Source organism: Podarcis melisellensis (assembly GCF_964234715.1).
Source record: "Podarcis melisellensis genome assembly, chromosome: 17".
In the NCBI taxonomy this organism is placed as follows: Eukaryota; Metazoa; Chordata; class Lepidosauria; order Squamata; family Lacertidae; genus Podarcis; species Podarcis melisellensis.
Genome location: NC_138534.1, coordinates 21,061,989 through 21,088,129, shown reverse-complemented (window position 1 = coordinate 21,088,129; position 26,141 = coordinate 21,061,989). Strand labels below are relative to the sequence as shown.

The 26,141-nt window shown below is 40.1% G+C and overlaps 1 protein-coding gene across 28 annotated transcripts in view; it reads left to right on the top strand.

Annotated features, from left to right (window-relative positions):
• PTPRD (protein tyrosine phosphatase receptor type D) overlaps positions 1-26,141 on the top strand; it is a 1,158,377-nt gene that overhangs the window by 972,024 nt on the left and 160,212 nt on the right. For 21 of the 28 annotated variants that reach the window (XM_081893652.1, XM_081893642.1, XM_081893656.1 and 18 more), the window contains 2 exons: positions 22,258-22,446; positions 24,452-24,469. In XM_081893652.1, the coding sequence (XP_081749778.1) occupies positions 22,258-22,446; positions 24,452-24,469 (207 nt within the window). The remainder of the gene's footprint in view (positions 1-22,257; positions 22,447-24,451; positions 24,470-26,141) is intronic. The other 7 variants (XM_081893658.1, XM_081893634.1, XM_081893633.1 and 4 more) reach the window with 1 other exon arrangement.

The following is a 26,141-nucleotide window of genomic DNA, read 5'->3' as shown; positions in this document are numbered from 1 at the left end:
GGGGTAAGAGGGTTTGGGTTCTGAGTTGAGAGAGCTTCTGCTTCTCTCCTCCCCTCCACCTTCCTCTTGTTTGATTATCCTTCCCGTCCCCTCCCTGCCTGCCTGCCTGCCTCCTCCAGCATCCTGGGAAGAAGAGTTTGGATTTGATATCCTGCTTTATCACTACCTGAAGGAGTCTCAAAGTGGCTAACATTCTCCTTTCCCTTCCTCCCCCACAACAAACACTCTGTGAGCTGAGTGAGGCTGAGAGACTTCAAAGAAGTGTGACTGGCCCAAGGTCACCCAGCAGCTGCATGTGGAGGAGCGGAGACGCAAACCCGGTTCACCAGATTACAAGTCTACTGTTCTTAACCACTACACCACACTGGGGGCATAGGGCTGTCAAAACGAAGGGGGAATGGGGAAACAATGCAGCTTCCTCCAACAGCTCAGGGTAGGTGGGAGTTGTGGGTGGGCGACACACTAAATTCCACCCCCCTCGGAGATGACACCCGGGGCGATCCACCGCATGCACCTTGCTCCACCCCTGCGTGTCTGGGACCAGGTTAGGGTTAGGAATTACACCTGTCCACCTGCAGTTTAGGCAGGGAGCTCTGTGGCAAGGCAATCTCAGGACAGAGTGCTGTATTCTGTGGTAGGCATAGGGGTATAGGGATATAAGGATACCTGCACCTCATCCAAACCTCCAGCTGAGCAGATTGGGAATAGGGGTTGGATTGCACCCTAAATTCTAAATTCTCCTTCTCCCCTCCCCCCCCAACCATCCTTTTGACATTTCTTACCACCAGGGTTTTCTAAGCCAGCTATAACGTTATCATGCTTTTAAAAAGGTTATGCTATTTGAAGATGATGTCTTATTAAAGAATTGATGAATGTTGCAGCAAAATGTGGGAAATAATACAGTCTTCATTAGTGGTTGTAACAATGGGTGCACACTTGTATACCGATGCCTCATGAAATGGCAAATGTCATGTAAAAAACAACGATCCCAAACCCTACACTCAAGTAAAAACAATGAGTAGAATACTTATGTGCTTGGACAGCCCTGCTATTATATTAGCAAATCCATTTTCCAGCAGCTGCTACAGGAATAGCAGAAAACAAATCAATATGCCATTTCTTTATGGCCGGTTCAAGAGAGAGAGAGAGAGAGCACACAAGAAATTAAAAAATCATTTAAAGTTCTCCAAATTAATGCTAATTGCTCTTTGCAGACAATAATTTTGTGTGTATATTTTTGGGGGGTACATTCACACTGGGTATATGATAGGAGAAGTGAAATCTTTTATAAAGGCCTGTCCAAGCACTTGTAAATTAAAGCTTAAATTGTTGCCATCAAATTGTGCTTTTATCTTCAATCAATGAAGGTGCTCTTTCAAATGCACTGGCAGCAGACCTCTCCAATATGTGAATATTTTTGCATGCTAGCTCACAGTAGGATTCAGCTGTCAGTCCACCTCTCCCTATGGCAATAGTCACAAGTAAGTATCAGAAGCATAATCAATTAAGTTTGGGCTGAACATTTGTTTATGGTACTGCATTCTAGCAAGAAAGATTAAAATGTTGTATTTGAAAAATGGCTTTGAGGCCAGATACATTTAAAGCAGTATCATATCATTTTAAACAACCATGGCTTCCTCCAGAGAATCCTAGGAACTATAGTTTAAGAGTTCTGTGAATTTTGGGGACTCAGAGCTAAACTTTTCAGTTCTCTGCGAAGGAGGGCTGACTGTTAAACTACTCTGAGAATTTTAGCTCTATGAGTTCCCCTAACTCATAGTCAGCACTCAGGTCTTATTTTATACCCCCAAAATGTGGTGCACCCATGTCTTAGACACCTATTAGATTTTGGTGGGTGGGATGCACCTTAAGTTTTATTATTTATTCTTAGGAAGCTGTGGTCCCTTCTACCACACAGCTGTAAAATGGATGTACTCATACAACCATATGTGTTTTTGAAAGCACACTAGGAAAACCACATCCCTTTCCTTTACAACAAAGCATAATAATTTTGTAAAACTGTTCTTGGGTTTCATTTGTGTATTTTTGTTTGTTTGTTTTATTTTATTTTTTGAGGTTGAGTGCTTTCCTTTGGTGGAGAACACATGACTCTTTTTCTTCCTTTTGAAAAACAACAACAACAATGGTATAACACTTTGGAAAACTCAGCCCAAACCAGAAAGATTATTTGCCAGATTAAGTCGGAGGGCATTGTGTTGACAGGATGATGCCTTCTTCTGGACTTGATAGGCAGGCTCATCAGAGGGAAGCACCACCCTGTCAGGCAGAATGTCCTCTGACCTAATCTCCAAACAGAAATTCAGGGTAAGTTCCGTTTTCCCAGCATCATTTATTGCATGCAGCCAGGAATCAAGCTGCAGGCGTAGAAAATAAGCAATTGGAAGTATCAGAGAGGCACTAAAATGCAGTCAAAGCACATTTTGATTGGTGTTATGGAAGTACTTTTCCAAAATATTTGAAATCTTCTAAATTACTCACAGCTAAAGAAAAAAGAGCTAATTTTCCTTTCTCTTGTATTTGCCACAGTGAAAAAAGCTGGTTCAATTTAGTGAATTGTTTTGTATTGTTGGCTCCCTGGGTTAATTTCCATAGTTCTCATTCTTACAGAAAGAGAGAGTCTCTCTTGCAGAAAGTCATCTTAAGAATATGTGCTGTACCTGGCACAATGGGTTCTTGATTAGGATCTTTATAACTTAATGTAATGCAAATAAATAAATGTTGATAATATTGTTGATAATATTGTTGATGGAAACATCAGATTAGTTTAATGCAGCTGCTAAGATAACCAATTATTTTCAGTGATGGCAAAACTACTATCTTTTTATTGTTATTGAATTTCATTTGTGATAATGGAATATTTTCATTCCTTTTCCTGTTGAAACCAATGTAAACTAATGGCTCAATATATGATAAGAAAGCACAACACCGAAAATAGTTCTATTTTTGTAAATAAATTACTTTGAGTTATCTATTGCATGCTCTAAAGTAAATGGACAGCTGCGTGTTATTGGCAAGCCATTAGTGTGCAAAGATAATGTACTTATTGCTTAGACAAAAGGTTGACACAAGAGCTCAAATCAGTTGATTTTTCGATTTCAGGCTTCATCCAGACTGTCTTGAAAACTGTTTAGCTGTACCTTTCAAACACAGAGATGAGAATCTGGCACTGTTTAAAAGGCTATTTCTAGGCTGTCAGTCACCTGAAGTCCAGGGAGATGTACAGTACATTTACCTGGGACATGCTGTTTGTAGACACAGTAATTAGATCATTTATGTGGCTGTGCGGATTACAAAGATACAGCAATAAATAAGAAGAGAGATAAGGAAGATGACATCACTGATGTGCATTAGGCCCCAGAGCTGTGACTTTATCCTTGTTCATCTTGTTGCTGTTTGAAAGATGGATCCAGCAACATCCTCAGACTGTGAACCTGGCCTTTACAGTGCAACCCTATCCAGAACGGGATTAGTTGTTAAAGAATTTTTTTAAAGGCTAACTCATTTTTAAACCATTTTGCATTTGTTTTAAAACTTCCTCCACTGTGTTGGGTTAATCCATCGCTTAATGTCTTAAAAATCCCACAACCCTAGTTCACATTAAAGGGTCTTTCACTGAGATCCAGAGGCTGGAGGCTAGTGTCAGAAAAATTGAAACCATATAAATTAATGTAGTGTATCCACGGAAATGTTTGAAATCAGACTCCAGGAAGGTTAACATCGAGTGTACATTCTATACTTAGCTTGACGCCCCCGTCAACTCAACTCAGTGTTAATCAGTTAACTTCAGTATACTGAATTGTTTCTGCTGCAAAGGGAGGATTCTTAAAAGTCCACTGTTTTGGAGTTTCAAGGAAGTATATGTTCAATCCTTCAACTTTAGGAGAAATACTGTCTCTAAGGATGTGAATGCCCAGCCATAAAGTACATTTGCTGTCTTCCACAGAAACAGATCTCTGCTTCCTTCCTAACTGATCCCTTGCTCTGCCTAATAATAATAATAATAATAATAATAATAATAATAGATGTTCTGTGGAGACTTGGATCTCCAGGCCTGGATCTTCCACTAAAAAAGTGAAATCATGTAAAGTGGGGGACACCTCCACTTTAATAGGGAGGGCACTATTGGAAACACACCCGGGAAGGCCACCAACTTCCCAACACTCCGGGGCGTCTCTCCGGTGGTCCTCACTGGCTGTAAATCTCCCTCAGTCCAGAAAGACCGGTGATAAATGACCCCTCCCTCCTGAGAGGAGCACGCTCGTCTTCTGGCATATCATAGCAGAAGAAAGAGTCAATTGTAGTTCTAAAACTACTTTATTTACAGTCTATATATACACAGAGAATCCTTCTACATGTCCGTGCTCTTTGAGCACCAGTACAGAAAAGCATCACAAACAGAAGTGTAACTATCTTCCAACAGTACTGACACTTCCTGTCTCATGCTCTCTCAGACACTCACACGATATACACAAAACATAGTGCTACTGCTGGAGAAGCACGGATGGATAAAAATCCTAACAGGCACATGGAGAGGAGAGAGAGAAAATGAGACTCACATGCACCATTGGGGCTGCTGCCTGGAAATCATTCGGGTCTGCTGTCCAGCCTGTCCCAAGCCTTCCCTTGATTAAGGATGCTTCCTGGCACTACCTCTGTTGCTCGGTCAGTTCCTGGAGCCAGGGGTGGAGTAAGGGGGTGCGGTGGGTGCGGGCCACCCCGGGTGTCACCACTGAGGGGGGTGACAAAATGCCGGGCGGCACTCACCGCAAGGCCTGCAGCACGCCCAAGCCACACATCTCTCCTGGGAGTGAGGCGGTGGCTTGGACATGCACAGGCTCTGCACTGCCCAATCGGTCTGCCCGCTGCCTTCCCCCCCCCTCAGCTGTAGGGCAGCTGAGTGGGAGGAGGCAGGCATGTCAGGAGTTCAGCCTATACTCAAGTAGGAACCTGGCAGAGACACATGCCCGACTGGCATGTTCCCTCCCTCCTGGTTGATCATTCGGGATCTTCAAAAGCTTTCTTCAGCCCAAACAGCACAGTGACTAATGCCATCAGCACACTTAGGGATCCGCAGAGTCTTTGCAGCTTGCGTGACAGAACCCCAGCAATTCAGCATTTTGGCTAATCTACTGTATTTACATATAAACACACTTGGAGCACTGCAACATGGCCCCCTCTCTCTCTAGCACCAGGCAGCAAAGAGGAAAAAGACAAAAGACAAAAGTCCCACTTCACGGAACACAGTAACACAAACATCCTGACTCCGTCACATTCCACTCTGTGGAGTCAAAACATACACTGTCATGTGATAGACAAAAACCCCATGACTGCAAACATGGAGCAGGAATTCATAAATCAGGTGGCCCTGTGGTGCGCCCCACCCCTGGGTGTGCCGTCCCAGGCACCCAAGCGGCTTCCTCCAACACTGCCCAGGGCACCTTCCCTCAGTCACTTCTGGTCAGCAGCTCCGAGCGAAGGGAGGCCAATCAATGTATTTATTTATTTCACGGCAACCCGCAGAAATGTGGTCATGTGTGACTGGAGTGTGCATTAGTGTGGAAGGGGGATTGCTCCATTGACACCAGAAAGAAGTTTAATATAGTCCTTCCTCCTTATGGCAGGGAGAGTAGCTGTTCTGCATAAGGGGACCAAGTTAACCATCCTCAAGGGTGCCTATATGTGGCGTAGGTCCAGACATTCAATAACTAGATCACCCTGTTTCTGGCAATTCTGTGGGTTTCTTTGTAAACAACATAAGTTGACTATCAGGCATTTGAAAACTGGATCTCTTTACTCTAAAACTGAGACAGCATTTTTTTCTCTGTGTATATATTTTGTTCTTAACAGTAAGCAAGTCTTGTTATTATAATGAGTAGATCATTCTGATCATATGAAGGACAGAAAGAAAAGAAAACCGTATTTTCTTATTTTCTCCCAAGTTGCCCCCTCTAAATAAGATGGTTGTATTTCCAGAGTTTGGCTAACATATTAGTAGGAAATTAAGTTCCACTTTTTTGTAGAGTGAGCAAAAAATAAATAGAAATTGATCTATAATTGCCTTCCCTGAATCAATGGAACTGTGGGGTTAACTTTTCTTTCTCTTTCTTTTCTTTTTGCATAATTTGTTTAAGTCAAGTGGTTGACAGGGCTTTGAGTATTCATACAGTAGATTAAGCAAGGTGATTTAAGTGAAGTTGACCAGGATGTGCATGACTGCCCTTTTACATTCTCATTTCTACTGCATTAAATGTCAAAAAGAAGTGTTTGTTTAACTGGGCCTTCTGAAGTTATTTTGGTTGCCAGTTTCATTTTAAAAATAACAACAACACACACACAACTGTTGCTGTACATCACAACAAGCATCAGAGTCCGAAATGGGCCTTGGTGCAGTGATGACATTCTCAATTTAAGTTTCTAAAAGGAATGTAAGATATAACTGCTGCATGCCAGCCAGTTTTATCAATGATAGTAACCTGAATAACTCTAACTGCTACTTACAGCTGTTATTATTTTGACTGTAGTGATACTACAGTAATGCATTGCCCATGGTGCACTAAAAGATAGATTGGAATATAAAGTAAATAAAAGATAAAAAGATAAAAGATAAACAACTGCAAGATGCAACAAATGCAAGATAAAAACCATGGGTAGGCAAACAAAGGCCCAGGGGCCCGATCCAGCCCAATCGCCTTCTAAATCCAGCCCTCAGACGGTCCAGGAATCAGCATGTTTTTACATGAGTAGAATGTGTCCTTTTATTTAAAATGCATCTCTGGGTTATTTGTGGGACATATGAATTCATTCATATATTTTTTTCAGAATATAGTCCGGCCCCCCACATGATCTGAGGGACAGTGGACCGGCTCCCTGCTGAAAAAAATTGCTGACCCCTGATAAAAACAATAGGACAAGCACTAGACTGAATATTTATTTATCTTATTTAAAAGCATTTATAAACTGCTTAATATTTCGAAAAACTTTAAGCAGCATTGAGTCTAAGAAGCGAGCAATATATCTCGAAAACAAGAACAAACAAGCTGAAATCAATAAATCAGCAATATAGAAAACGAAAGTGAATAAAAAAGAAAATCAGGGTATTAAAAAAGAAAATTTCGAAAGGCTTCAGTCTTGAGGATAACTTGGTCAGTAGAGCACAAGACTCTTAATCTTAGGGTTGTGGGTTTGAGCCCCACATTGGGCAAAGGATTTCTTCATTGCAGGAGGCTGGACTAGACCAGAGATTCCCAAACTTATCTGGCCTACTGCCCCCTTTTCAGAAAAATAATAATACCCAGAACCCCCTGGAAATCTACTTTCTTCAATGTAGATTAAAAACCCATGGGGCTAAAAAAAATGTTTAGGGATACTCTCATTTTGACTCAAGAAAATCAGCATTTTATAGTTCAAGGCGGGAAAATAAATAAAGTAAATGGACAAAAGTACAAAGAACATGCATTACCTCACTGCTTCACACATTAAATGCTCACTTCCATCTGAGACTCAGGAAATCCTGTGACAGGAAATGAGGCAGCCATCATAGGTAGCAATGGAATTGACAAATCACCGTGCTATTCAGCAGAACTTACGATTCACCATGCTAGAGAAGAAACTAAAAATTGTAAAAAAAATAATTAGTGAATCTCCTGTTAGATTCACAGAATGTTTAGGGGTACGCGTACCCCTGCGTACCTCCAGAAAAAAAACACTGGGTATAGTAGAAAGAAGGGCAGTAATAATAATAATAATAATAATAATAATAATAATAATAATAATAATTTATTTATACCCCGCCCAACAAATTCCAACAAAATATTAAAATACAATCATCAGTACAGTACAGAGACAACAGTAGAAAATGATGTTCCGCCAGCACAGAAACACACACATGTGTGCTTCTAGTTCAGCTTTTCTCAGCCTTGGGTCCCCAGATGTTGGTGGACTGCATCACCCATCAATCCCTAGCGAGAGGGACAAGTGATCAGGAATCGCAGGAGTTGTAGTCCAACAACATCTGGGGACCCAAGGTTGAGAAAGGCTGTTCCAGGTGTACCACGCAGCAAGCTGACCACAGCACTCTGCGCCAGACCAATTACAAAGGAAGCCCTAGTTAGAGTGTATTACAGGAGTCATATTGTGAGGTTACCGACATATGAATCCATATGTCCTGGGCTTATAAGTTTAAGGGAATTTGAACAAAAATTGAAGACAAGTCCCTAGCCAAGCAAGGCTTAGTTCCTTAGAGAGGAACAAATAAATGTATTATTTGCACCCAACTATATAAGGAGGGACAAACCTAGATAGCATCTTAAAAAGCAGAGACATCACCTTGCCAACAAAGGTCCGTATAGTTAAAGCTATGGTTTTCCCAGTAGTGATGTATGGAAGTGAGAGCTGGACCATAAAGAAGACTGATCGCCGAAGAATTGATGCTTTTGAATTATGGTGCTGGAGGAGACTCTTGAGAGTCCCATGGGCTGCAAGAAGATCAAACCTCTGCATTCTGAAGGAAATCAGCCCTGAGTGCTCACTGGAAGGACAGATCCTGAAGCTGAGGCTCCAATACTTTGGCCACCTCATGAGAAGAGAAGACTCCCTGGAAAAGACCCTGGTGTTGGGAAAGATGGAGGGCACAAGGAGAAGGGGACGACAGAGGACGAGATGGTTGGACAGTGTTCTCGAAGCTACCAGCATGAGTTTGACCAAACTGAGGCAGGCAGTGGAAGATAGGAGTGCCTGGCGTGCTCTAGTCCATGGGGTCACGAAGAGTCGGACACAACTAAACGACTAATCAACAGCATGTAAGGAGGCAAAAGGCTAGGCTCTAGTTACAAACCTGGGGCTAGTGCAGTGATGAGGAACCTCTGGGCCCTTTTGATTTTGTTGTACTCCCATCATCCCTAACCATTAGTCATCCTGGCTGAGGTGGATGGATTCCTGCAGCATCAAGATGTTTTGCCATCTAGGTACCATAAATTCTTGAGTGTTCTTAAGCACAGTGATGTGCCTCTTTCCAAATTTCCCCAAAAATAATATGCTGGGAAGCCGTGCATGTTATATTATTTGTATGATAACTGCAATTATCCCTTGATAATCTGAAAGTGAAATGGGTAATTTCACCTGTCATTTAAACAATTCATAAACTCACTTTAACTGGCAAGCACATTTATGGTTTCATTTTGCTAATGGCTTTAGTAGAAAGAAAATAAAGCTCTTATTGACATTTACTATGACACTGGCTGTTTAAAAGAGCTAATTAAACTTGAAAACCTAGTTTTGGGGTTTTAGAAGGTGATTATCACTGGCTTAACAAAACAACAAACCATAAAACCCTAATAACTTATTAACCATAGTCTCTGTAGTCTTGAAGGAGAAATTGTTTTAATATAACAATAGCTTATTAAACTACTACGGAAAAATATAGATTAAACTGAGAGTGACTGTAAAATAGCACAACCTTGCATCTTTTAAAATAATAAAAATAAGAATAACCAATTAAAACATATTCTTCTAAAAGCACTTAATAGTATAAATACTGAAGGAATACTTTGTATCATAAGTTGTAATGCTGTTTTAGTGTATACAAAGTAACATATTTGGGGCTTTTTGTGGTCTCTGTTCTTTATAGAGCTAGTCTATACAACGTTCTATGCCCTCTGCTCAGAGGGACACAATTATTTCCTTCACGTGTATTCATTTCAACTTCTGCAGTGGCAAAATTGTCACTGAATTTTTCTGCCTTTACAGTAATGAAAAATAGAATAAACTATGGAAATATAGTTCTTTCAAAGCATATAATAGCACTTATTGTTATAGGAAGGCTTCTTACGAAGTGTTCATGGGTAAATTAGTATATTTTGAGGGGGGTTCCCCTTGTTTTCCTTTTTTTAATAAATATTTTATTAAGGGTTTTCTTGTTTTACAGAGGTAAGTGTAATGCCTCGTATTCCCCCCGCCCCCCATGTAACATTTTTCATTTTTCAACATTTCATTTGTTGAGACATTAGGGGGAGAAGAAAAAAAAAGAAAAAAAAGAAAGGGGGTGGAGTCGGGTAGTGGTGTTTCTATTATGCTTAATGTATGTAGAGTTTGGTGTCAGCGTGCTTGCGTTGTTCACTTGTGTTCCTTTAGTGGTGTGCTAGGTTGGGGTTGGCCTAGGGTGTGATTGTTTGTTTGTGATTGGCTGTGGTGATCTTTGTTTTTGTGTGTGAGTGAGGTGGGTGGGTGTTTTGGATCAGGTTAGCCATATTGATTTGTATGCTGTTGGTGGATTATTGTCATTGTCCTGTTGGGCTGTGTATGTGATAAAGGAGAGCCATACCGGGGTGAAGGTGTCTTCTTCTGTTTGTCCCCGTGTCAGTTTCAGTTTATTAGTTAATTTTTCTAGTAGGGCTGTTTCCCATACTATTTGGTACCATTGGTCCATGCTTACTCCTGACAGGTCTCTCCAGTGTCTTGTTATGGTGTTTCTGGCTGCTGAAAGTAGCTGGGTTATGAGTTCTTTGTGGTGTAAATGGGCATTTTGATGCTGTTGTGCAGCTCAGTAGTGCTATTAGTCTGCAGCTCTGTGAGGAGAACAGGGGGGATTCTAACAACTCCTAGCAGTCCTAACAAGCTACAGTTCCCAATATTCTTTGTGGAAAGCCATGACCATTCAGTGTGTTGTGATAACTGCTGTAAATGTATGGTGCAGATGGGACCTCTGAAAAGGAGAACCAATTCAGATTTTCCTTGCTTACCACCATGGGAACATTTGCCACAGTGCAAGATTCATGTATAAGCTAAACAAGCTATGGGTTAGGGCCTCACTCTCTTGGGCCCCCCCAAAACAATTAAAGGGGGAAAAAAGCTGGATATACGTTTTCAAAATATAAGATTAAAAACAAATAAAATGAAACCTACATACAGCAACAGTGTTTTGTGTTGTATAGGCTCCTATAATGTGAGTGATGGGCCCCACCTGCTAACCTGCTCCCTAAAATATCACTGGTTTGCTCATTTCTATATATATGGTGCCTACATTCTGCATGTGCTTTAGACACCTATTAGGTCCATAAATTACCATACAGTATAGCATATATTCAACACAAAAAACAGTGACAATTTGTTGTCGACAAAGGACAGCTGGACATATAAAGGGCCCCATTACCTTCAGTAGCTTAGGGCCTCATCAAACCTAAATCCGGCCCTGATTTGCCATACAGTGGTACCTCGGGTTACAGACACTTCAGGTTACAGACTCTGCTAACCCAGAAATAGTACCTGGGTTAAGAACTTTGCTTCAGAATGAGAACAGAAATTGGGCGGCGCAGCGGCAGCAGGAGGCCCCATTAGCTAAAGTGGTGCTTCAGGTTAAGAACACTTTCAGGTTAAGAACGGACCTCCGGAACGAATTAAGTTCTTAACCTGAGGTACCACTGTACTTGGTTTGCTGATGTTGGATTCCCAAACATGGTTAGGTTGAAAAGAGTACATGATGGGGTGATTTGAAGGCATGTTGCAGGAGGACATGAAGAATGTTGGGATATAAAAGACCCAACGCCTGCCCCATCTGCTGGTACACACCTAAATCAGGAAGTAAACAGGAAGTTGGCATCATTTGGTTCCACTTATTTCTCTCCCCATGTTTACTAATGGGAGGGGAAAGTTTTTAAAAGAAAAATCCTGAAAAGGGACAGAGGGTTCACCTTCACGTCCACCCTTCCAGCAAGATCCCAATAAACAATTAACTGCAATTGCCCCATCTAATTAGGTTGTGTATTAATATATCAGCTTTCTCAACATGAACAAGATATACAGTGGAACCCAGGGCCCACCCACTTGCTGTCCGACACAGAGCCGCTTCCTTTGTTATTTTAATAGTTCAAAATTAGAAGGCTATTACCTCACCAGGAAGCTAGCCAGGAATTGAATCTGTGCTGGATCCAGGAATTAGAAGGATCTCAGAATTCCAGCCTACCCACCTCTCCAAACTTGTAACGCTAGATTTCCTCCCTCTTCCGTTTTTCACCTTTCTTTCTTATTTTATTTAAGCCGGTCATCTAGGTAGCTTTTAAAATTCCTTGTATCAGCGGCTTCCTGCTGCTTCACACTCCGTTATAAAGACTGTTGAAACTAAGAGCTATTATTTTCTTCCCAATCAGAAGTAAATACAATAATCTTACTCCTGCTGTTTGAGGTTAACTTGCCAGTGAGCTTCTCCAAGGCAGCGTGGTGGGAATATGAGAAAGTGGTAGGATGGGGCACCATCTAATAACAGTATTTATGGTCTTGTACCTGCGGTGATCTTGAGGTAATACCAAGAGTTTGCCAGGAGAAGTCAAAAGGTTTGAAATACTTCCTCAGGAAGGGTGCTAATTCATCATGGTAAGCGGTCCAGACAGACGGCTTTCCTAAGTGAACAGAACATATAAAGTATAAACTGAAAGCAACAACGGCTGAAAAACGTGAAGTTTTCCTTCGTATTCCAAACAGTAAATTACTGGGTGCGCTCAGAGTTTAATAAGCTACAAAGAAGCATGAATTATATATCATTACTGTAGTGCCTATATATCTATATATCTATATATAGATATATATCTATAGATAGATAGAGATAGAGATAGAGATAGATGATAGATAGATAGATGATAGATAGATAGATGATAGATAGATAGATAGATAGATAGATAGATAGATAGATAGATAGATGATAGATAGATAGATAGATAGATAGATAGAAAGATATGTGCTGTTTTGGCAGATTGGTTTCACTTCTTTTATTGTGCATCAGCGTGCAATTTAAGTGTGCTAAAGAGGATGTATGAAAAGCTTTAAACGTGTTGTCAAGAATAGTCTGCCCTTTTTATAGCATTTGATGACCCTGCCATGCAATGGTGTAGCCAGGATTTTTGTGGGGGGAGGCAGGACTTGGTTTGGGGAGCAGAACTGACATGATTGGTCAGTTGTTGTTAATAATAATAATAATAATTTTTTATTTATATCCCGCCTTCCCCAGCCGAAGCCGGGCTCAGGGCGGCTAACAACAATAAAATAATACAACATTCTAAAATCATTTCATTAAAAAAATACTTCAAATCAAATTGATGGCAACCATTGGGCTAGAGTTCTGAGAAGATTGCCAAAGGAGGGAGTCAGGCTGTGCCCTGACCAAAGGCGGAGCAGCTCTGTCTTTCAGGCCCTGCGGAAAGATGTCAAGTCCCGCAGGGCCCTTCTATTGTTGTCAAGTCATTTAGTCATGTCCGACTCTTTGTGACCCCATGGACCAGAGCAAGCCAGGCACTGCTGTCTTCCACTGCCTCCTGCAGTTTGGTCAAACTCAAATTAGTAGCTTCGAGAACACTGTCCAACCATCTCGTCCTCTGTTGTCCCTGTCCCTCAGACCTTTTGGGGGGCTGGACTATATTTTGAAGAAAAAAATTGAACAAATTCATATGCCCCACAAATAACCCAGAGATGCATTTTAAATAAAAGGGCACGTTCTACTCATGTAAAAACATGCTGATTCCTAGTCTGTCCACAGGCCGGATTGAGAAGCTGATTGGGCTGGATCCGACCTCTGGGCCTTAGTTTGCCTACCCATGCTCTGGATGCATTCCACATAGGGGATTTGTTTTGTTTTGGATCACTCTTGGATTCTGTCCTCTTTATTTTTTGACACTTGAGACCTGCTTTTTGTAAGAAGCCTAGCAAGTCAGCATTCTTATTTCTAAGAAAGAAGCAACTCTCTTAGGGAGAGGGGGGGGGCGGGGAAACAAACAAAACCAGAATCATTCTTTAATGGGCTGCTAGAGAACTGCTGTGGGATGCAGTACTCTCTGGTCCTTTCTCCAGAGGCGGAAATTGCTGCTTTGACAGACCTCAAGATGGTGCCACTGGAGTTATGGAAAGAATGACCAGAAATTGAACCTTCTCTTTCCTCAAGGCAATGCAGAAAGGCAGGCAGGCAAGGTGGTGGTATCTGGCCAGTGTGTTTCTGATGCATTTTTAATGCAAAATATATTAAAACGTGATCTTGTCAGGTTTATTTTGGTTCCTGTCAGAAACAGTTGAGAAGCAGCTGCTAGATTAAAAATGGTGATGTTGGTGGCAGCGGCGGTGGGGAGTTTTTAGTGCTCTGAATAACTAACATACTTCACTTAAAAATAGATGCTTCAACTCTTTGTGGGTTTTTCTTTTTTTTTTTTTCTTTTTACAATGCCACACTGTTCTCTGGGAAAGGCATCCATGTCCACATTATGCATTTGCTTTCTCCGGTTAATCCATAACAAACTGTGAAATTTCCAATATGATTACAATTTGACCATGAAATCTGTCATGAATAATTTATACCACTCTCAACCATGTACACCGGTGAGCCTCCCATTATTTCAAATGAGCCTTTATTACATTGAAGTTTAGCAGGCGGAATACTTAACCCTAATAGAGAACGCGTACACTGCAGGGCATTTTACTACAATGTGAACCTGAGTAGCATCGACGATTTCAAAGGTATTATTTGTCTATTAAAAGATTTCAGGACTGCCTTTCATAAAATGTATCAAAATGGTGCAGAACAATTTAAAAATAATACAATTACATATGAAATAAACACTTCACACAGCAGACTATGAATAATAACAATCTGTTTACATCTATATTTCATTTCCTTGCCTCTTGCACCTCGTCTCTGTTTTGCACCCTTGCTGTTGTGTATAGTTTCTGGGTAATTTTTGTCTGTTAGAAAGAATTATTGCCAGAAATTTGGAATATATATGCTTTATTAGGGTTATCAGATGTAACTTTTAAAGTTATTATTTTTCAGGGGCGGTTCCTTAATACTGCTGATTTCTGCAAGTTCAGTGTTCTAGTTACATAGTAACTATCAAGGGCTTTTGGACAGCGAACACATAATTCCTATTACTTAATGCATTTCTTTTGATCATGCAGATTTGTACATTCTTAGCAAAAAGTCTGTCTGTTGGAGTTCATGACTGATTTATGCTAACTGCACAGGTATCTTGCATTTGGGTAACAGGGCCTTTTTCAGCTGGAACTCGTGAGAACCCATTTTTCTAACCTCTCAGGTGGGCACCATTGCCATTAAGGGAATGGGGGAGGTGTTCTGGCACCTCTTTCTTCTGGAAAAAAATAGCCCTGGGTAGCACATTTTAGTGCCCTCAAGTTTAGTGCCTTGATTGTGAAGGACAGATATTCAGGTTTTCTTGGAGGAATCTGACAGCCAATATCCATACAGGGCTATCTTAAGCATATGTGGCACCGGGGTGCAAAGATCTGCCCGGCGTGCACACACACACACACCCCGTTGCCCAGTCCCAGGTGCGCACTAGGAAGGAACCAGCCAGCAGCCTGTGTCTCGCTGGCTTGGTCACCCCTGAACTTGCGGCACAGAGCCGCCCACAGCAGAAGAGCCCACTGTGGCACTTTGACCGACTGGCGAGCTCTTCCATGGACTCCAATGCTCAGCCCCAGACTCTTGGCCTGGCGCCCCTGAGAGCCCAGGACCCACGTGACCCGCACCCCTAGCCCCTATGGGTGAGACGGCCCTGTATCCATATTCAACCTTAAAATCCTCCTTCAGCCCAATATTTATTTCAGGTACTGCTTTGTATGTGAGACATCAGAGCAGAAAAATAATAATCCTAATATCAATTGCTAGAAGAAGCAAAATTGTTGCTTTCCCCACCCGGACTAGAACATGCTTTGTGCTCTGTCTTCTGTTTGTATTTTATCACAAATGACTGCCTTAATCATTTGTTACTTTAATTCAAAACTTGCAGAAGGACACTGGTGCAAACAAAAGCTAATGCAAACAAAGGCTCTTAATTGCTGGCTACAGCACTTTATGCAGAAACCGTTTCCATGAATGTGAGCAGAAGTAGAATGGGTAATAACATGCAAACTAGAGGTACTAGTATCATTCAAATTAGAGAAGCTACCTCAAACACATTTTAACTTTCATTTTAGGTACTCCTAATCACTTTTCTTTTATCTTGTTTTTTCTACCCATTCTTCCATATCAACAAAAAGACATCCATGCATTCAGTGTAGTGACACCCAGAGTTCTGTAAGTGGTTAGAAACTTGGACTAGGACTTGTGGGACACCCAGCCTCAAATTCTCACCTAGCAGTGAGGTTCTCAGCCTAACAGGGTTGATAGGAGACTGAGAGGATCTGTATAGTCATTGTCCAAGGGCTGTAACACAGAAGATGGAGCTAAGATCGTTTTCTGCTGCTCCAGAGGGTAGGACCTGGACCAATGGATTCAAGATACAAGAAAGGAGATTCTTACTAAACATTAGGAACAACTATCTGATAGTAGAGCTGTTCAAAAGTGGAACGGACTCCCTCAGAAAGTGGTGAACTCTCCTTCCTTTGAGGTTTCTAAGCAGATGTTGGGTGCCCATCTATCATGGATATTTTAGCTGTGATTCCTGCATTTCAGGGAATTTGACTAGATGACCTGTAATTCTGTGGTTCTGTGGGTTCAGAGTCCTCTGTATTGAACTCCTTGGAGGGAAATGATTAAAAGTATTACACTCAAAGTACCACTCTGGTGAGACAATCTGCAGGCAGCTAGGATCTCATCCTGCGTACCAGATGGAGCTGGTAGACTAGATATAATTGTTAATTGACATTTGGACAGAAAGCCCACAAAGCCATCATTACTGAGATGTGCTACCCTAAAGTTACCCAAAGAGGTGGTTGTCCTTTTGTGTTCTACCTTTGCGATTGCGGCAATCATTGCTTTATTATTTCTTTGTGGAGTGTGGGTTATGTGGATTAGAACATCTGAGGCCACTACTGGTTGAGAGGGAAGGAGGTACTAGTGAGTTGGGGCACAGTTTGATTCCCCCCCCCCTTTGGTGAGAGCCTCAAGTGGGAGTTTGCAACAAGGGTCAGAGCCAGATTGCTGTCTAGAGTATAACAATAGTGTGTGATAGATGGATGGCAATTTCTTTTAGTAGTATATATGGGTAGCTTCATTGTCTCCTCATGTTTTCGCAGTGCATTTTAGTAAAGTGGTTGGAATGATACGTAATTTCTTTGATTCATAAAAATACTTAAATACTACAATTTCATAAAAAAACACAGAAGCATTGTATGATATCTATCTTTCTATCTATATATCCTACAAAAAAAAGCAATAGCAAAGATAACTGGGTAATTGTAACAGAATTGCTTCTTTAATTGTGCACATAAGACTGGCACCATAGAAAAGATTTCAGCAAAATTTAAAAATCAGTGCTGGAGATGCCTGCTGATTTTCTATTGGAAGAGCAGTCTTCAAGACTGGGCCAATAACAGTGAAAGCTTGGATTGACATGGATATCAAATGATCCTTCCCCTCACAGAACACATTGCAGCACAGTGGTACCTCAGCTTAAGTACTTAATTCGTTCCGGAGGCCTGTTCTTAACCTGAAACTGTTCTTAACCTGAAGCACCACTTTAGCTAATGGGGCCTCCTACTGCCGCCGTGCCGCAGGAGCACGATTTCTGTTCTCATCCTGAAGCAAAGTTCTTAACCTGAAGCACTATTTCTGGGTTAGCGGAGACTGTAACCTGAAGCGTATGTAACCTGAAGCGTATGTAACCTGAGGTACCACTGTAATCCAGTCTTGTGGTTGCTAATGTCCAGTAATCAATGCAGCTGGTGAAACAGATAAAGCTGGTAGAATATACTTCTAACCTCTGGATATTTGGGCCTCTAGAGTCAAAAATGTATCCAGGAGTACAGTACCTCCAACATCTGTATCTCATTCTTCAGAGGGAACGCAATCTCAGCAACAATGTGTAATGTACTTACAGGGTATGGAGACCGATTGCATAACTGCTGTGTGAGTTTCCCTTTGGGTACCTGGAAGTGTGAAAACCAGAAGTTTTAGTGAGCCTTTTGCATGTCAACACTTTTTTTAAAAAAAGCTACATCTTCCAATTTTTCTGCCCAAACTGAAGGAAGGAGAAAAACTGGGAAGTAGCAGAGTTCGAAAAGCTCAAATACGTGGTCACATACCTGAAGAACATTTACCTTCTGGATAATCTGAGCAGACCTTTTATGCATTCAAAATTTGCAGTGAGTTTCAACCTTTATAAAGAATCGGTGGGGACTGAATCACTGCCTTGTTCAATATTTGTTTTTGTGTAGATTGGGAGAATCTAGTCTGTGCATTTATTGACTAAAGCTGCAAATTAGATTGTGAAGGCAGATAAGGTTCTGTAAATTACAAATGCACCAAGTAAATGATTTCTGCATAGCATTGTCAGTGCATGCAGGTCTTGCTATCTGAACACAATACATTCCCAGAAAACCATTTGTTGTGCAAACATTCAGGGGTCAGCAAACTTTTTCAGCAGGGGGCCGGTCCACTGTCCCTCAGACCTTGTGGGGCTGGACTATATTCTGAAAAATATATATGAATGAATTCCTATGCCCCATAAATAACCCAGAGATACATTTTAAATAAAAGGACACATTCTACTCATGTAAAAACACACCGATTCCCAGACCATCTGCGGGCCGGATTTAGAAGGCAATTGGGCCGAATCTGGCCCCCAGGCCTTAGTTTGCCTGCCCATGGCTTAAAGAGTTGGTGACTGGTTTCCTATGGGAAAATTTCTAATGCATTCCCAACCATGGAATGTTGACCCCAAAGTGAGCAGGCAACCTGGAAAACCCCAGGGAAAGCCTGTAAAACCTTGCAAAAGGCAAACAAGGAAGTAAGAAATTCTCTCTTAGCGGGTCTGAGCTCTTCCCCTTCCTCCCTTCCACCATGGTTTCTGGTGAAACAGTTGCGGTAGACCAGCAAAACACAAAAAAGTAAGATTTGTTTAAGGCTTCTTATCTGTTTACAGTACTACACACAGGTCCAGCTGTTTGGATATTTGAATCTGTGATGTGTATAGCGAGGTTTGGGTACTAATTTCTTGTGTTTGGATAAGAGATAAGTCTGTTAAAAAACTGTGGAGCACACCTTCTGAAAACATAATATAAACACAGCTGAACCCCATGCAAGACAGTGTTGTGGTGTTTTCCCTTAAAGATTCTTAATCTGGTTCAAAATTCATCCTCGGAACTCTTCAGCTTGATGGACTGCTACGGATACATCCCTGGAACTGAATTAGAAATTTAGTAGCAGAACATATTTACTAGCAAGACACCTTGCAAATGCTAAGAATATGTCATGTTTCCAAATTTCTTGTAGCTGCCACCATAAACAAATACGTACATTACTCATATTGCTCCCTGAGCACAGTAATCTGCCCTTTAATGGCCTGTAAAAATGACACTGTCATATGGCTCTGGGAAGGTCAGGTCTGATTTAAATTGTTGATGAATTACTAGCTAATTCAGCATGACAACATTAAAATGAAAAGTGGTGGACATTGTAGTTAAAATCCTAATGATGACAGTAATGTACAAACAAGTGAAGAAGACAAAATGTTTTTTCTCTTCACTTCATGTTAATGTTTAAAATTTAAAATGTATTGATTACTAGCTATTCCCCTCACCCAACCCCAAAAAACTATATGTGGCTGTAGTATAATTGCTGATTGATGTGATTGTTCATCTTGTTTGATGATCTGTCAAACATGGTGCCATCAAACTGGAAAGACAGGTTTTGTAGAAATAACTAATAAATTTAAAGTAGAACAGAAAGCAATTAACGTCTTATAAACTACACCCACTGAGATAAGCATTCCAATTACAAATTCCATTATTTTCCCCAGTCCGTTTTATGTTGAATACTGGGTTTTATTGCCAAATACCTGACAGCCAGATTGGAAATAAGCCACAACTGTCAAAGTATAACAGCTCTGACTATTTGAATCTGTTACATTGTGATGTTTCTCATGAAAATTTAATGACGAGCGTGTATTTGGAGAGGTTCTGTGCATAAGAGGAATGGATAGAATTTAATTACCCTTATTAAAAATAAGAGAGAGAAGCTCTTTGCTTACTCCACCCTATTAGTATGCAAGATAGATTATCTTTGTTGTGTGCTTGTTTATATGAGAAAGGGCCCTCTAGAGTGTTCTTTGTGAGCCAAGAAGGAAATGGAAAGGTCATGCAAATGCATTAGAGTAGTACTTCAGCATGGCACAAGTCAAACCTTATCAGCAATTCCCAAGGTAAAGGCTTCACATCTTATAATTTGTTATCTAATGTAGGTTTCTTTGGTAAGAGCCTATAGCAAATGGCCTAACATTGTCAGCCTTTAACACTTCCTGCTTATTGGCAGAGATAAAAAGACATTCACACTTGCAGAAGATTAGTGACTACCACTCTCCGGTAGCAATATTTATGTGCATTCACATTGTCAGTGATTAAATAGCCTTGGAGAGGAAGAAGTCACCAGGGAATGCAGAGATTTGTCAAGTATCCAAGGATATCCCTCCAAGTTTTTCAGATGCCTCCGAAAGCTTTGCTGCAACTTTGTGAAAAGATCACACCATTTCATGGCAAAGCAAGTAATGTGTTTGACATTGGACAATTTGTAGTCAATTATTTTTATTCCTTAAAGAATTGCATGTCAATACCAGCCAAGCAAGATGTTTAATAACAAAGGATGCATTATAAGGCAGTTATTGGTCCTTTTTGCTTTCTCCTGGTGGGTTGTCTTGAAGCAAAATAAGAAATGGCTGTACTGCTTTAAAAAAATAATCAATGAAGCCTTTATAATGTTATAAGAATTTTAACGTTATATATATAAATGTTCATAACTGTATACATAGACCACATGTCTGTAATCCCACAGAAAAGGTCCTGAACAAATTCACCTCAAATATTTCTCTGCTAGGTCAAAGTGGGAAACCTCCCCATTGTCTCTTTCCTCACAAATCCCATCCTCACAAATCCTGTCTTAAGGGCACATTCAAGATATGAACAGGGTGTGAGCCTGTGACCTAGAGTCAGGAATTAAGTAGTTATAATAACAAAAGAGTGGCCAAAACCCAGATAATGCAATCAGGTAATTTGCCAGACAGGAGATAAACAACACACTCAGTATTCTGTTGTAGACCGCCTTTTCTGTGATGTAGGTATGATGTATCTGGGGGTGGTCTTAGGCTACACACCTTCTGTGATGTATGGTATGTATGATGTTTCTGGGGGTGGTTTTGGACTCCAGGGCGAGCAATTTAAAATGTCTATATAAGGGCTTGCACACATGGCTCTGGGTCCTCCTCCTCTCTCCTGCGTGTAAGGGGGGCACCCTGTTGCAACAGCTCTAATAAAGATCAGGCTTACTAGCTGCTTTGCTTCTCAATATTCTCTGGTTGGTCTCTGTTATTTTCTCCTACCAATAGGGAACCTACAAAAGGACTCTATATGGACCCTTGGGTACCCCATAAGGGAAAAGGAGAAGTTTTTTCCCCCTCATAACAATAAGCAGTAAACCCCCCCCCCCCAAACACCATACATGTCTGGACATTTTTGTTATGGATCTATGCTTATTCTGATCATACCTGTTTAATCAGATATGGATCTAAATAGCCACCTAAGAGAGGCTTCCATGCACCTGAGTGAGATTTGAATTTGTACCTCTGGGTCAGCAATCCTGACTCTTCCAAAAGATCCCAGCTTGGGAAGACGTGGTTTGCTTAAACTATGCTTGGCGATCACACGCCAGGATGAAATCGTTTTCTCTAACCGTAGACAAAATTAGTTGTATTAAACAGTGTTGCTCAATACAGTGATACCTTGGTTGTCAAACTTAATCCATTCCGGGAGTCCATTCGAAAACCAAGGTGTGGCTTCCGATTGGCTGCAGGAGCTTCCTGCACTCAATCAGAAGCCGTGTCGGATGTTCAGCTTCCAAAAAACGTTCACAAACAGAAACACTCACTTCTGGGTTTGCGGCGTTCGGGAGCCAATTTGTTTGGGAGCCAAGTTGATGGACAACCAAGGTACCAATGTAGTTGGAAGCTTTTTGTCAGTATCTTTTCGTATCTTTTAGTGATACCCAACTCCCTCCTTTGCCTCATCTGATCTAGAAAGGCTCCAGATTCAGAGGATTAGAGTGCAGGGAGGAGGAGGAGGAGAAATTGCAACACACACACACAGACACACAAAACCAAAAAAACTTTCTAACTCCTTTTCACTGATGGAAGCCTTAACTCATGGCTGTGTGACGACAATGGATGCAACCCAGTGTGTTTGGAACACACATTTAGAGGATGTGCAAATGTAGCTGTGATAGGAAATGTTTTATAAACCTGATGTTTATCTCTTTTTCAGAGGATCAAATTCCTCGTGGTTTCCCCACCATTGATATGGGCCCGCAATTAAAGGTGGTTGAACGCACTAGAACGGCCACCATGTTATGTGCAGCCAGTGGGAATCCTGATCCTGAAATAACTTGGTTCAAAGATTTTTTACCCGTGGACACGAGCAACAACAATGGACGTATCAAACAATTACGATCAGGTAAGGTCTTGTTACTGTTTGCACTAATGCCCAAAATTATACTCTCTCTTATTTTACGTTCCTTTTTAATTATTTTTATTTTATTTTATAGGTTATGATTTCTTCTTCTCTTCTTCTTTTTTATGTTGTCGAGCGTGTTGTCCATGTCTGTGTTATCGTCATAGCCTGTTTCCAGAGTCTATTTGTTTGTGTGTTTTGCAGCATCTGTTTACTCCACAACGCTCACTTGCTGTGACTGTAGTTTTGATATTTTCAGTTTATTTACTGCGTTTTTGGCAGTATTTGACAGATCCATTCTCTCTATCCCTATCTATATTATTATTATTTTATTTAAAAAAGTTATTTCAACATTGGACTTCAGAATATGCAAGGAGTACCAATGGTTATATCCATCAAACCCAATCTATTTTTCTTTATTTGACAATTAAAATATTCTATAACAATGGTGTTTTGTGAGTTCTTTTCAACGTTTTGAATCCACCAAAGATTAGACAGTTTGGACACATCTTCCGTTTCTCTCACTAGTACATGGCTCACTCTACTTTTCTCATGTGCACTATCTTAACATCCTCCCTGACCCCAAAGCAAGCAAGCCAACCAAGAATAATAATCTCAAATCAATGGGTTAGCCTGTGAAGGGAGAGATTTTTACTGGCTGAGATTTATTTTCTGGTGCATTTAGCCACAGTAGTGTGCATAAACCCAAAGCTTTGTCAATATTAGCGTGTCCAGATCTACAGAAGCCTGCATTTGAAGTAGAGCCCGGCTTTCGCTGCTCTTTCTCCAATGACTCCTTTCAACTCCACCTTATGGTCTTTGCAGCTTCATAATAAGATAACTCTAAATCATTTACTAAATGTAAATCTTATTCCCATATTAATATACTACAAAAGGGTGGGATATATAATTAGCAGTCTACTTCGGCTGTGATAGTGATCTTCTTGCGGAATCAAGTTGTCTAGCCATATATCTTCCCAGAACTTTCAGCCTTTTTGACCTGTCCTGTGATGTTAAGCCAGTCTTGTTAACCAACTGCTAATGCTTGTTGTCAGCAGAACTGTGTAGATTAAGCTTCTGTTAATGTAAAACTAGAAGTCAATTTTCAGTTGTGACGTAGATGATTTAGTATATAAAGCTTTAACTTGAAAACTTTTGTACCAAATTATAAGGAATATAATAATATTTTTATGCTGTCTTTCTTCTCTCCGTATTTTAATCTCCAGAATCTATTGGTAAGTGCTTAGTTCTGAAGCGCACTTCACCCCCCCACTAATTTTCATATGCAGAATACTATGATTATGGTATTATTATAATGATGATGATGATTACTCTTAAAATGCATGGCATGCATTTTACTAACAGACAGTGTAGCCACCGGACCTTTGTAGCGGCACACACACAACCCTTCACAGAAATGTTGTCGTATCAGTCCTAGTAACTCTCAAGTTAGAAGGAACAATACACAAGTATCACTTAGCTGTAGTGCAGTATATGACAAGTGAGTCCAACATAATCAGTATTTATTTCCAGATAGCCTCTTTCTCTCTCTCTATTTCTCTCTATTATATATATATATATATCTTCATATACTATATATATATATTTCTCACTTTAATAGTTATCCAGTATCTCTTCCTAAACTATGTATTAAATATAGTGTTGTAAAGGTTTTCTTTTAGGATTTCAGGCCTATGCAATATATATATTTTAACCCTATATAACCAAACACCTAAGCTCTTGTAAGAATGATCTGCCTTGCCCCTTCCCCCCTGAAAATAATGGCCTTTGCCCAATTTGGTACACTGCTATTTTGTTTTTTATAATCTAAGAATTGTACCTAAAAGTATATATTCCTGTTTTTACAGTATAGAAATTCAAGTTTCTTTTAAGACCTTATTTAATTCTGTAACTCTAATTTGATTCTTCTTCCAAAGCCCTAGCCTCTTTCTTCTCGTACTAATGCTTCTTCTTTCTAATCTTATTTGCATTCATATTATCCACCCAGGTGGTACACCAATAAGAGGTAAGAGTGCTGAACTAACGTTCACAGAATGATCTTATTCTTTCTGTCCTTTCATACCTTCCATAATATCCATTTTTTAAAAAAACAAACAAATGCATTACAGAAATGTCCTTCATCTTTATTTCTTCCTATTGAGTTTTGATCAGTGACTTCCATCTTGTGGTTTTGTTTTTTTCACCACCATCCTTTTCACTTTTCATTGAAAAGAAAAAAAAGTTGTGTTTATTCATTCATTCATTCATTCTTTTCTTCTTTTTCTTTCAAAAAAGATTCGTTACTTTGTGATATGCTTCAAAGAAAGCATATCCAGGTCTTCAGGCCACACAACCCAGTCACAGCGTACCATTTGTCCCTCTATTCCTTTTTTTCTTCTTCTTTTTCTACCTTTTTTCTTTTCTCTTTTTTTCCCCTTTTTTTCTTTCTTTTTTTTTGGTCCAACTGGAGCAAAAAAAAAAAGATCATTTTTTTTCTTCCTTAGCTGTTCTTGTTTTGGACCAAGCCAAGATGGTCTGGAGAACAGTTGCAGACATGCAGACGACAACATGGAATATCTACTTTTTAACTTTGTCTTTCAAGGGGGTTTATTTTATTTTTTATTTTTGTTCAATTATATATTTTTCTTTTAACTTTAATAAAGTAAAGTAAAACAACAAGAAAAAAACCCACCACATTCTTCTCCCTAATAAATTACAGCAACTATATATATATTTTTTCTTCTTGGATTTACCCATCTCTGGATTTTTGGATCCTTCTGATCTTCAGGCTTTGGAAATGGAAAGGTTGATGACTCAGTATTCTTGGTGATAAAATGTGGTATTGCTGGTTTTTAATCATTTTATATTAAAAAAAACAACTGCTCATGTCTTTTGTAATTCTTGTTTTGTTTTTTTTCTTGGGTTTTGTGACACCACACTGCTAATCCCAGCCGTGGATTTTGATGGGTGTCTTAGGGCTGACATCCCGATGGTCCCCAGCAGTGATTGGTTGCTTCTTCCTTGTTGGCTTGGCCCCTGCTTTTTAACATTTTTTTTGCCTCCTAATTCAACTGCTCTTGTTTTTCAGCAAATGCACTAAAACGATTGTAAGTTGTGGCGAAATGTCTTTCTTTTTCTTACCAATCTGCATGTCTTTAAGGGAGTTTTGTTTCTTTAAAGGAATATTTTGATTACTATAAATGACTAATTTGTTTCTTTTTTCACTTTAAGCAGCCCCTTTTTTTGTACTCGCTGCACATTTTTGGCCTTCTTCAGCGGAAGACTTTCTTGAAACCCATCTTCTCCCTTTTTTCTTCTTCTTTTTTCTTCTTTTTGCCGAGTGCCACCTTTTGTATTATTACTTTTGCTGCGCAAATAAATAAATAAAAAATAATCTAATCAGCTAAACAGTGACAACCCTATGACCTAATATCCTATGCTTTGTTTTAAAGCCATATTTCCTTGAAGCAGTCTCACCCATCTTCATTTTAATAGTCTAGGAGAAAACAGTATATTGTGCTAGAAAATATGTTTGCCAAATGCAGATTGTTTTCCTGTGCTAGCATTGATGGTGTGAAAAAAATAATCTCTTTGTTTTTTTCATCACATCATAATTTATTTTTTTTGTCTGTGCCACTGTAGCGAGAAAATGAACCGACGTTGAGTGGACCTCCGCATACAGGGCTTTTCATTATTAT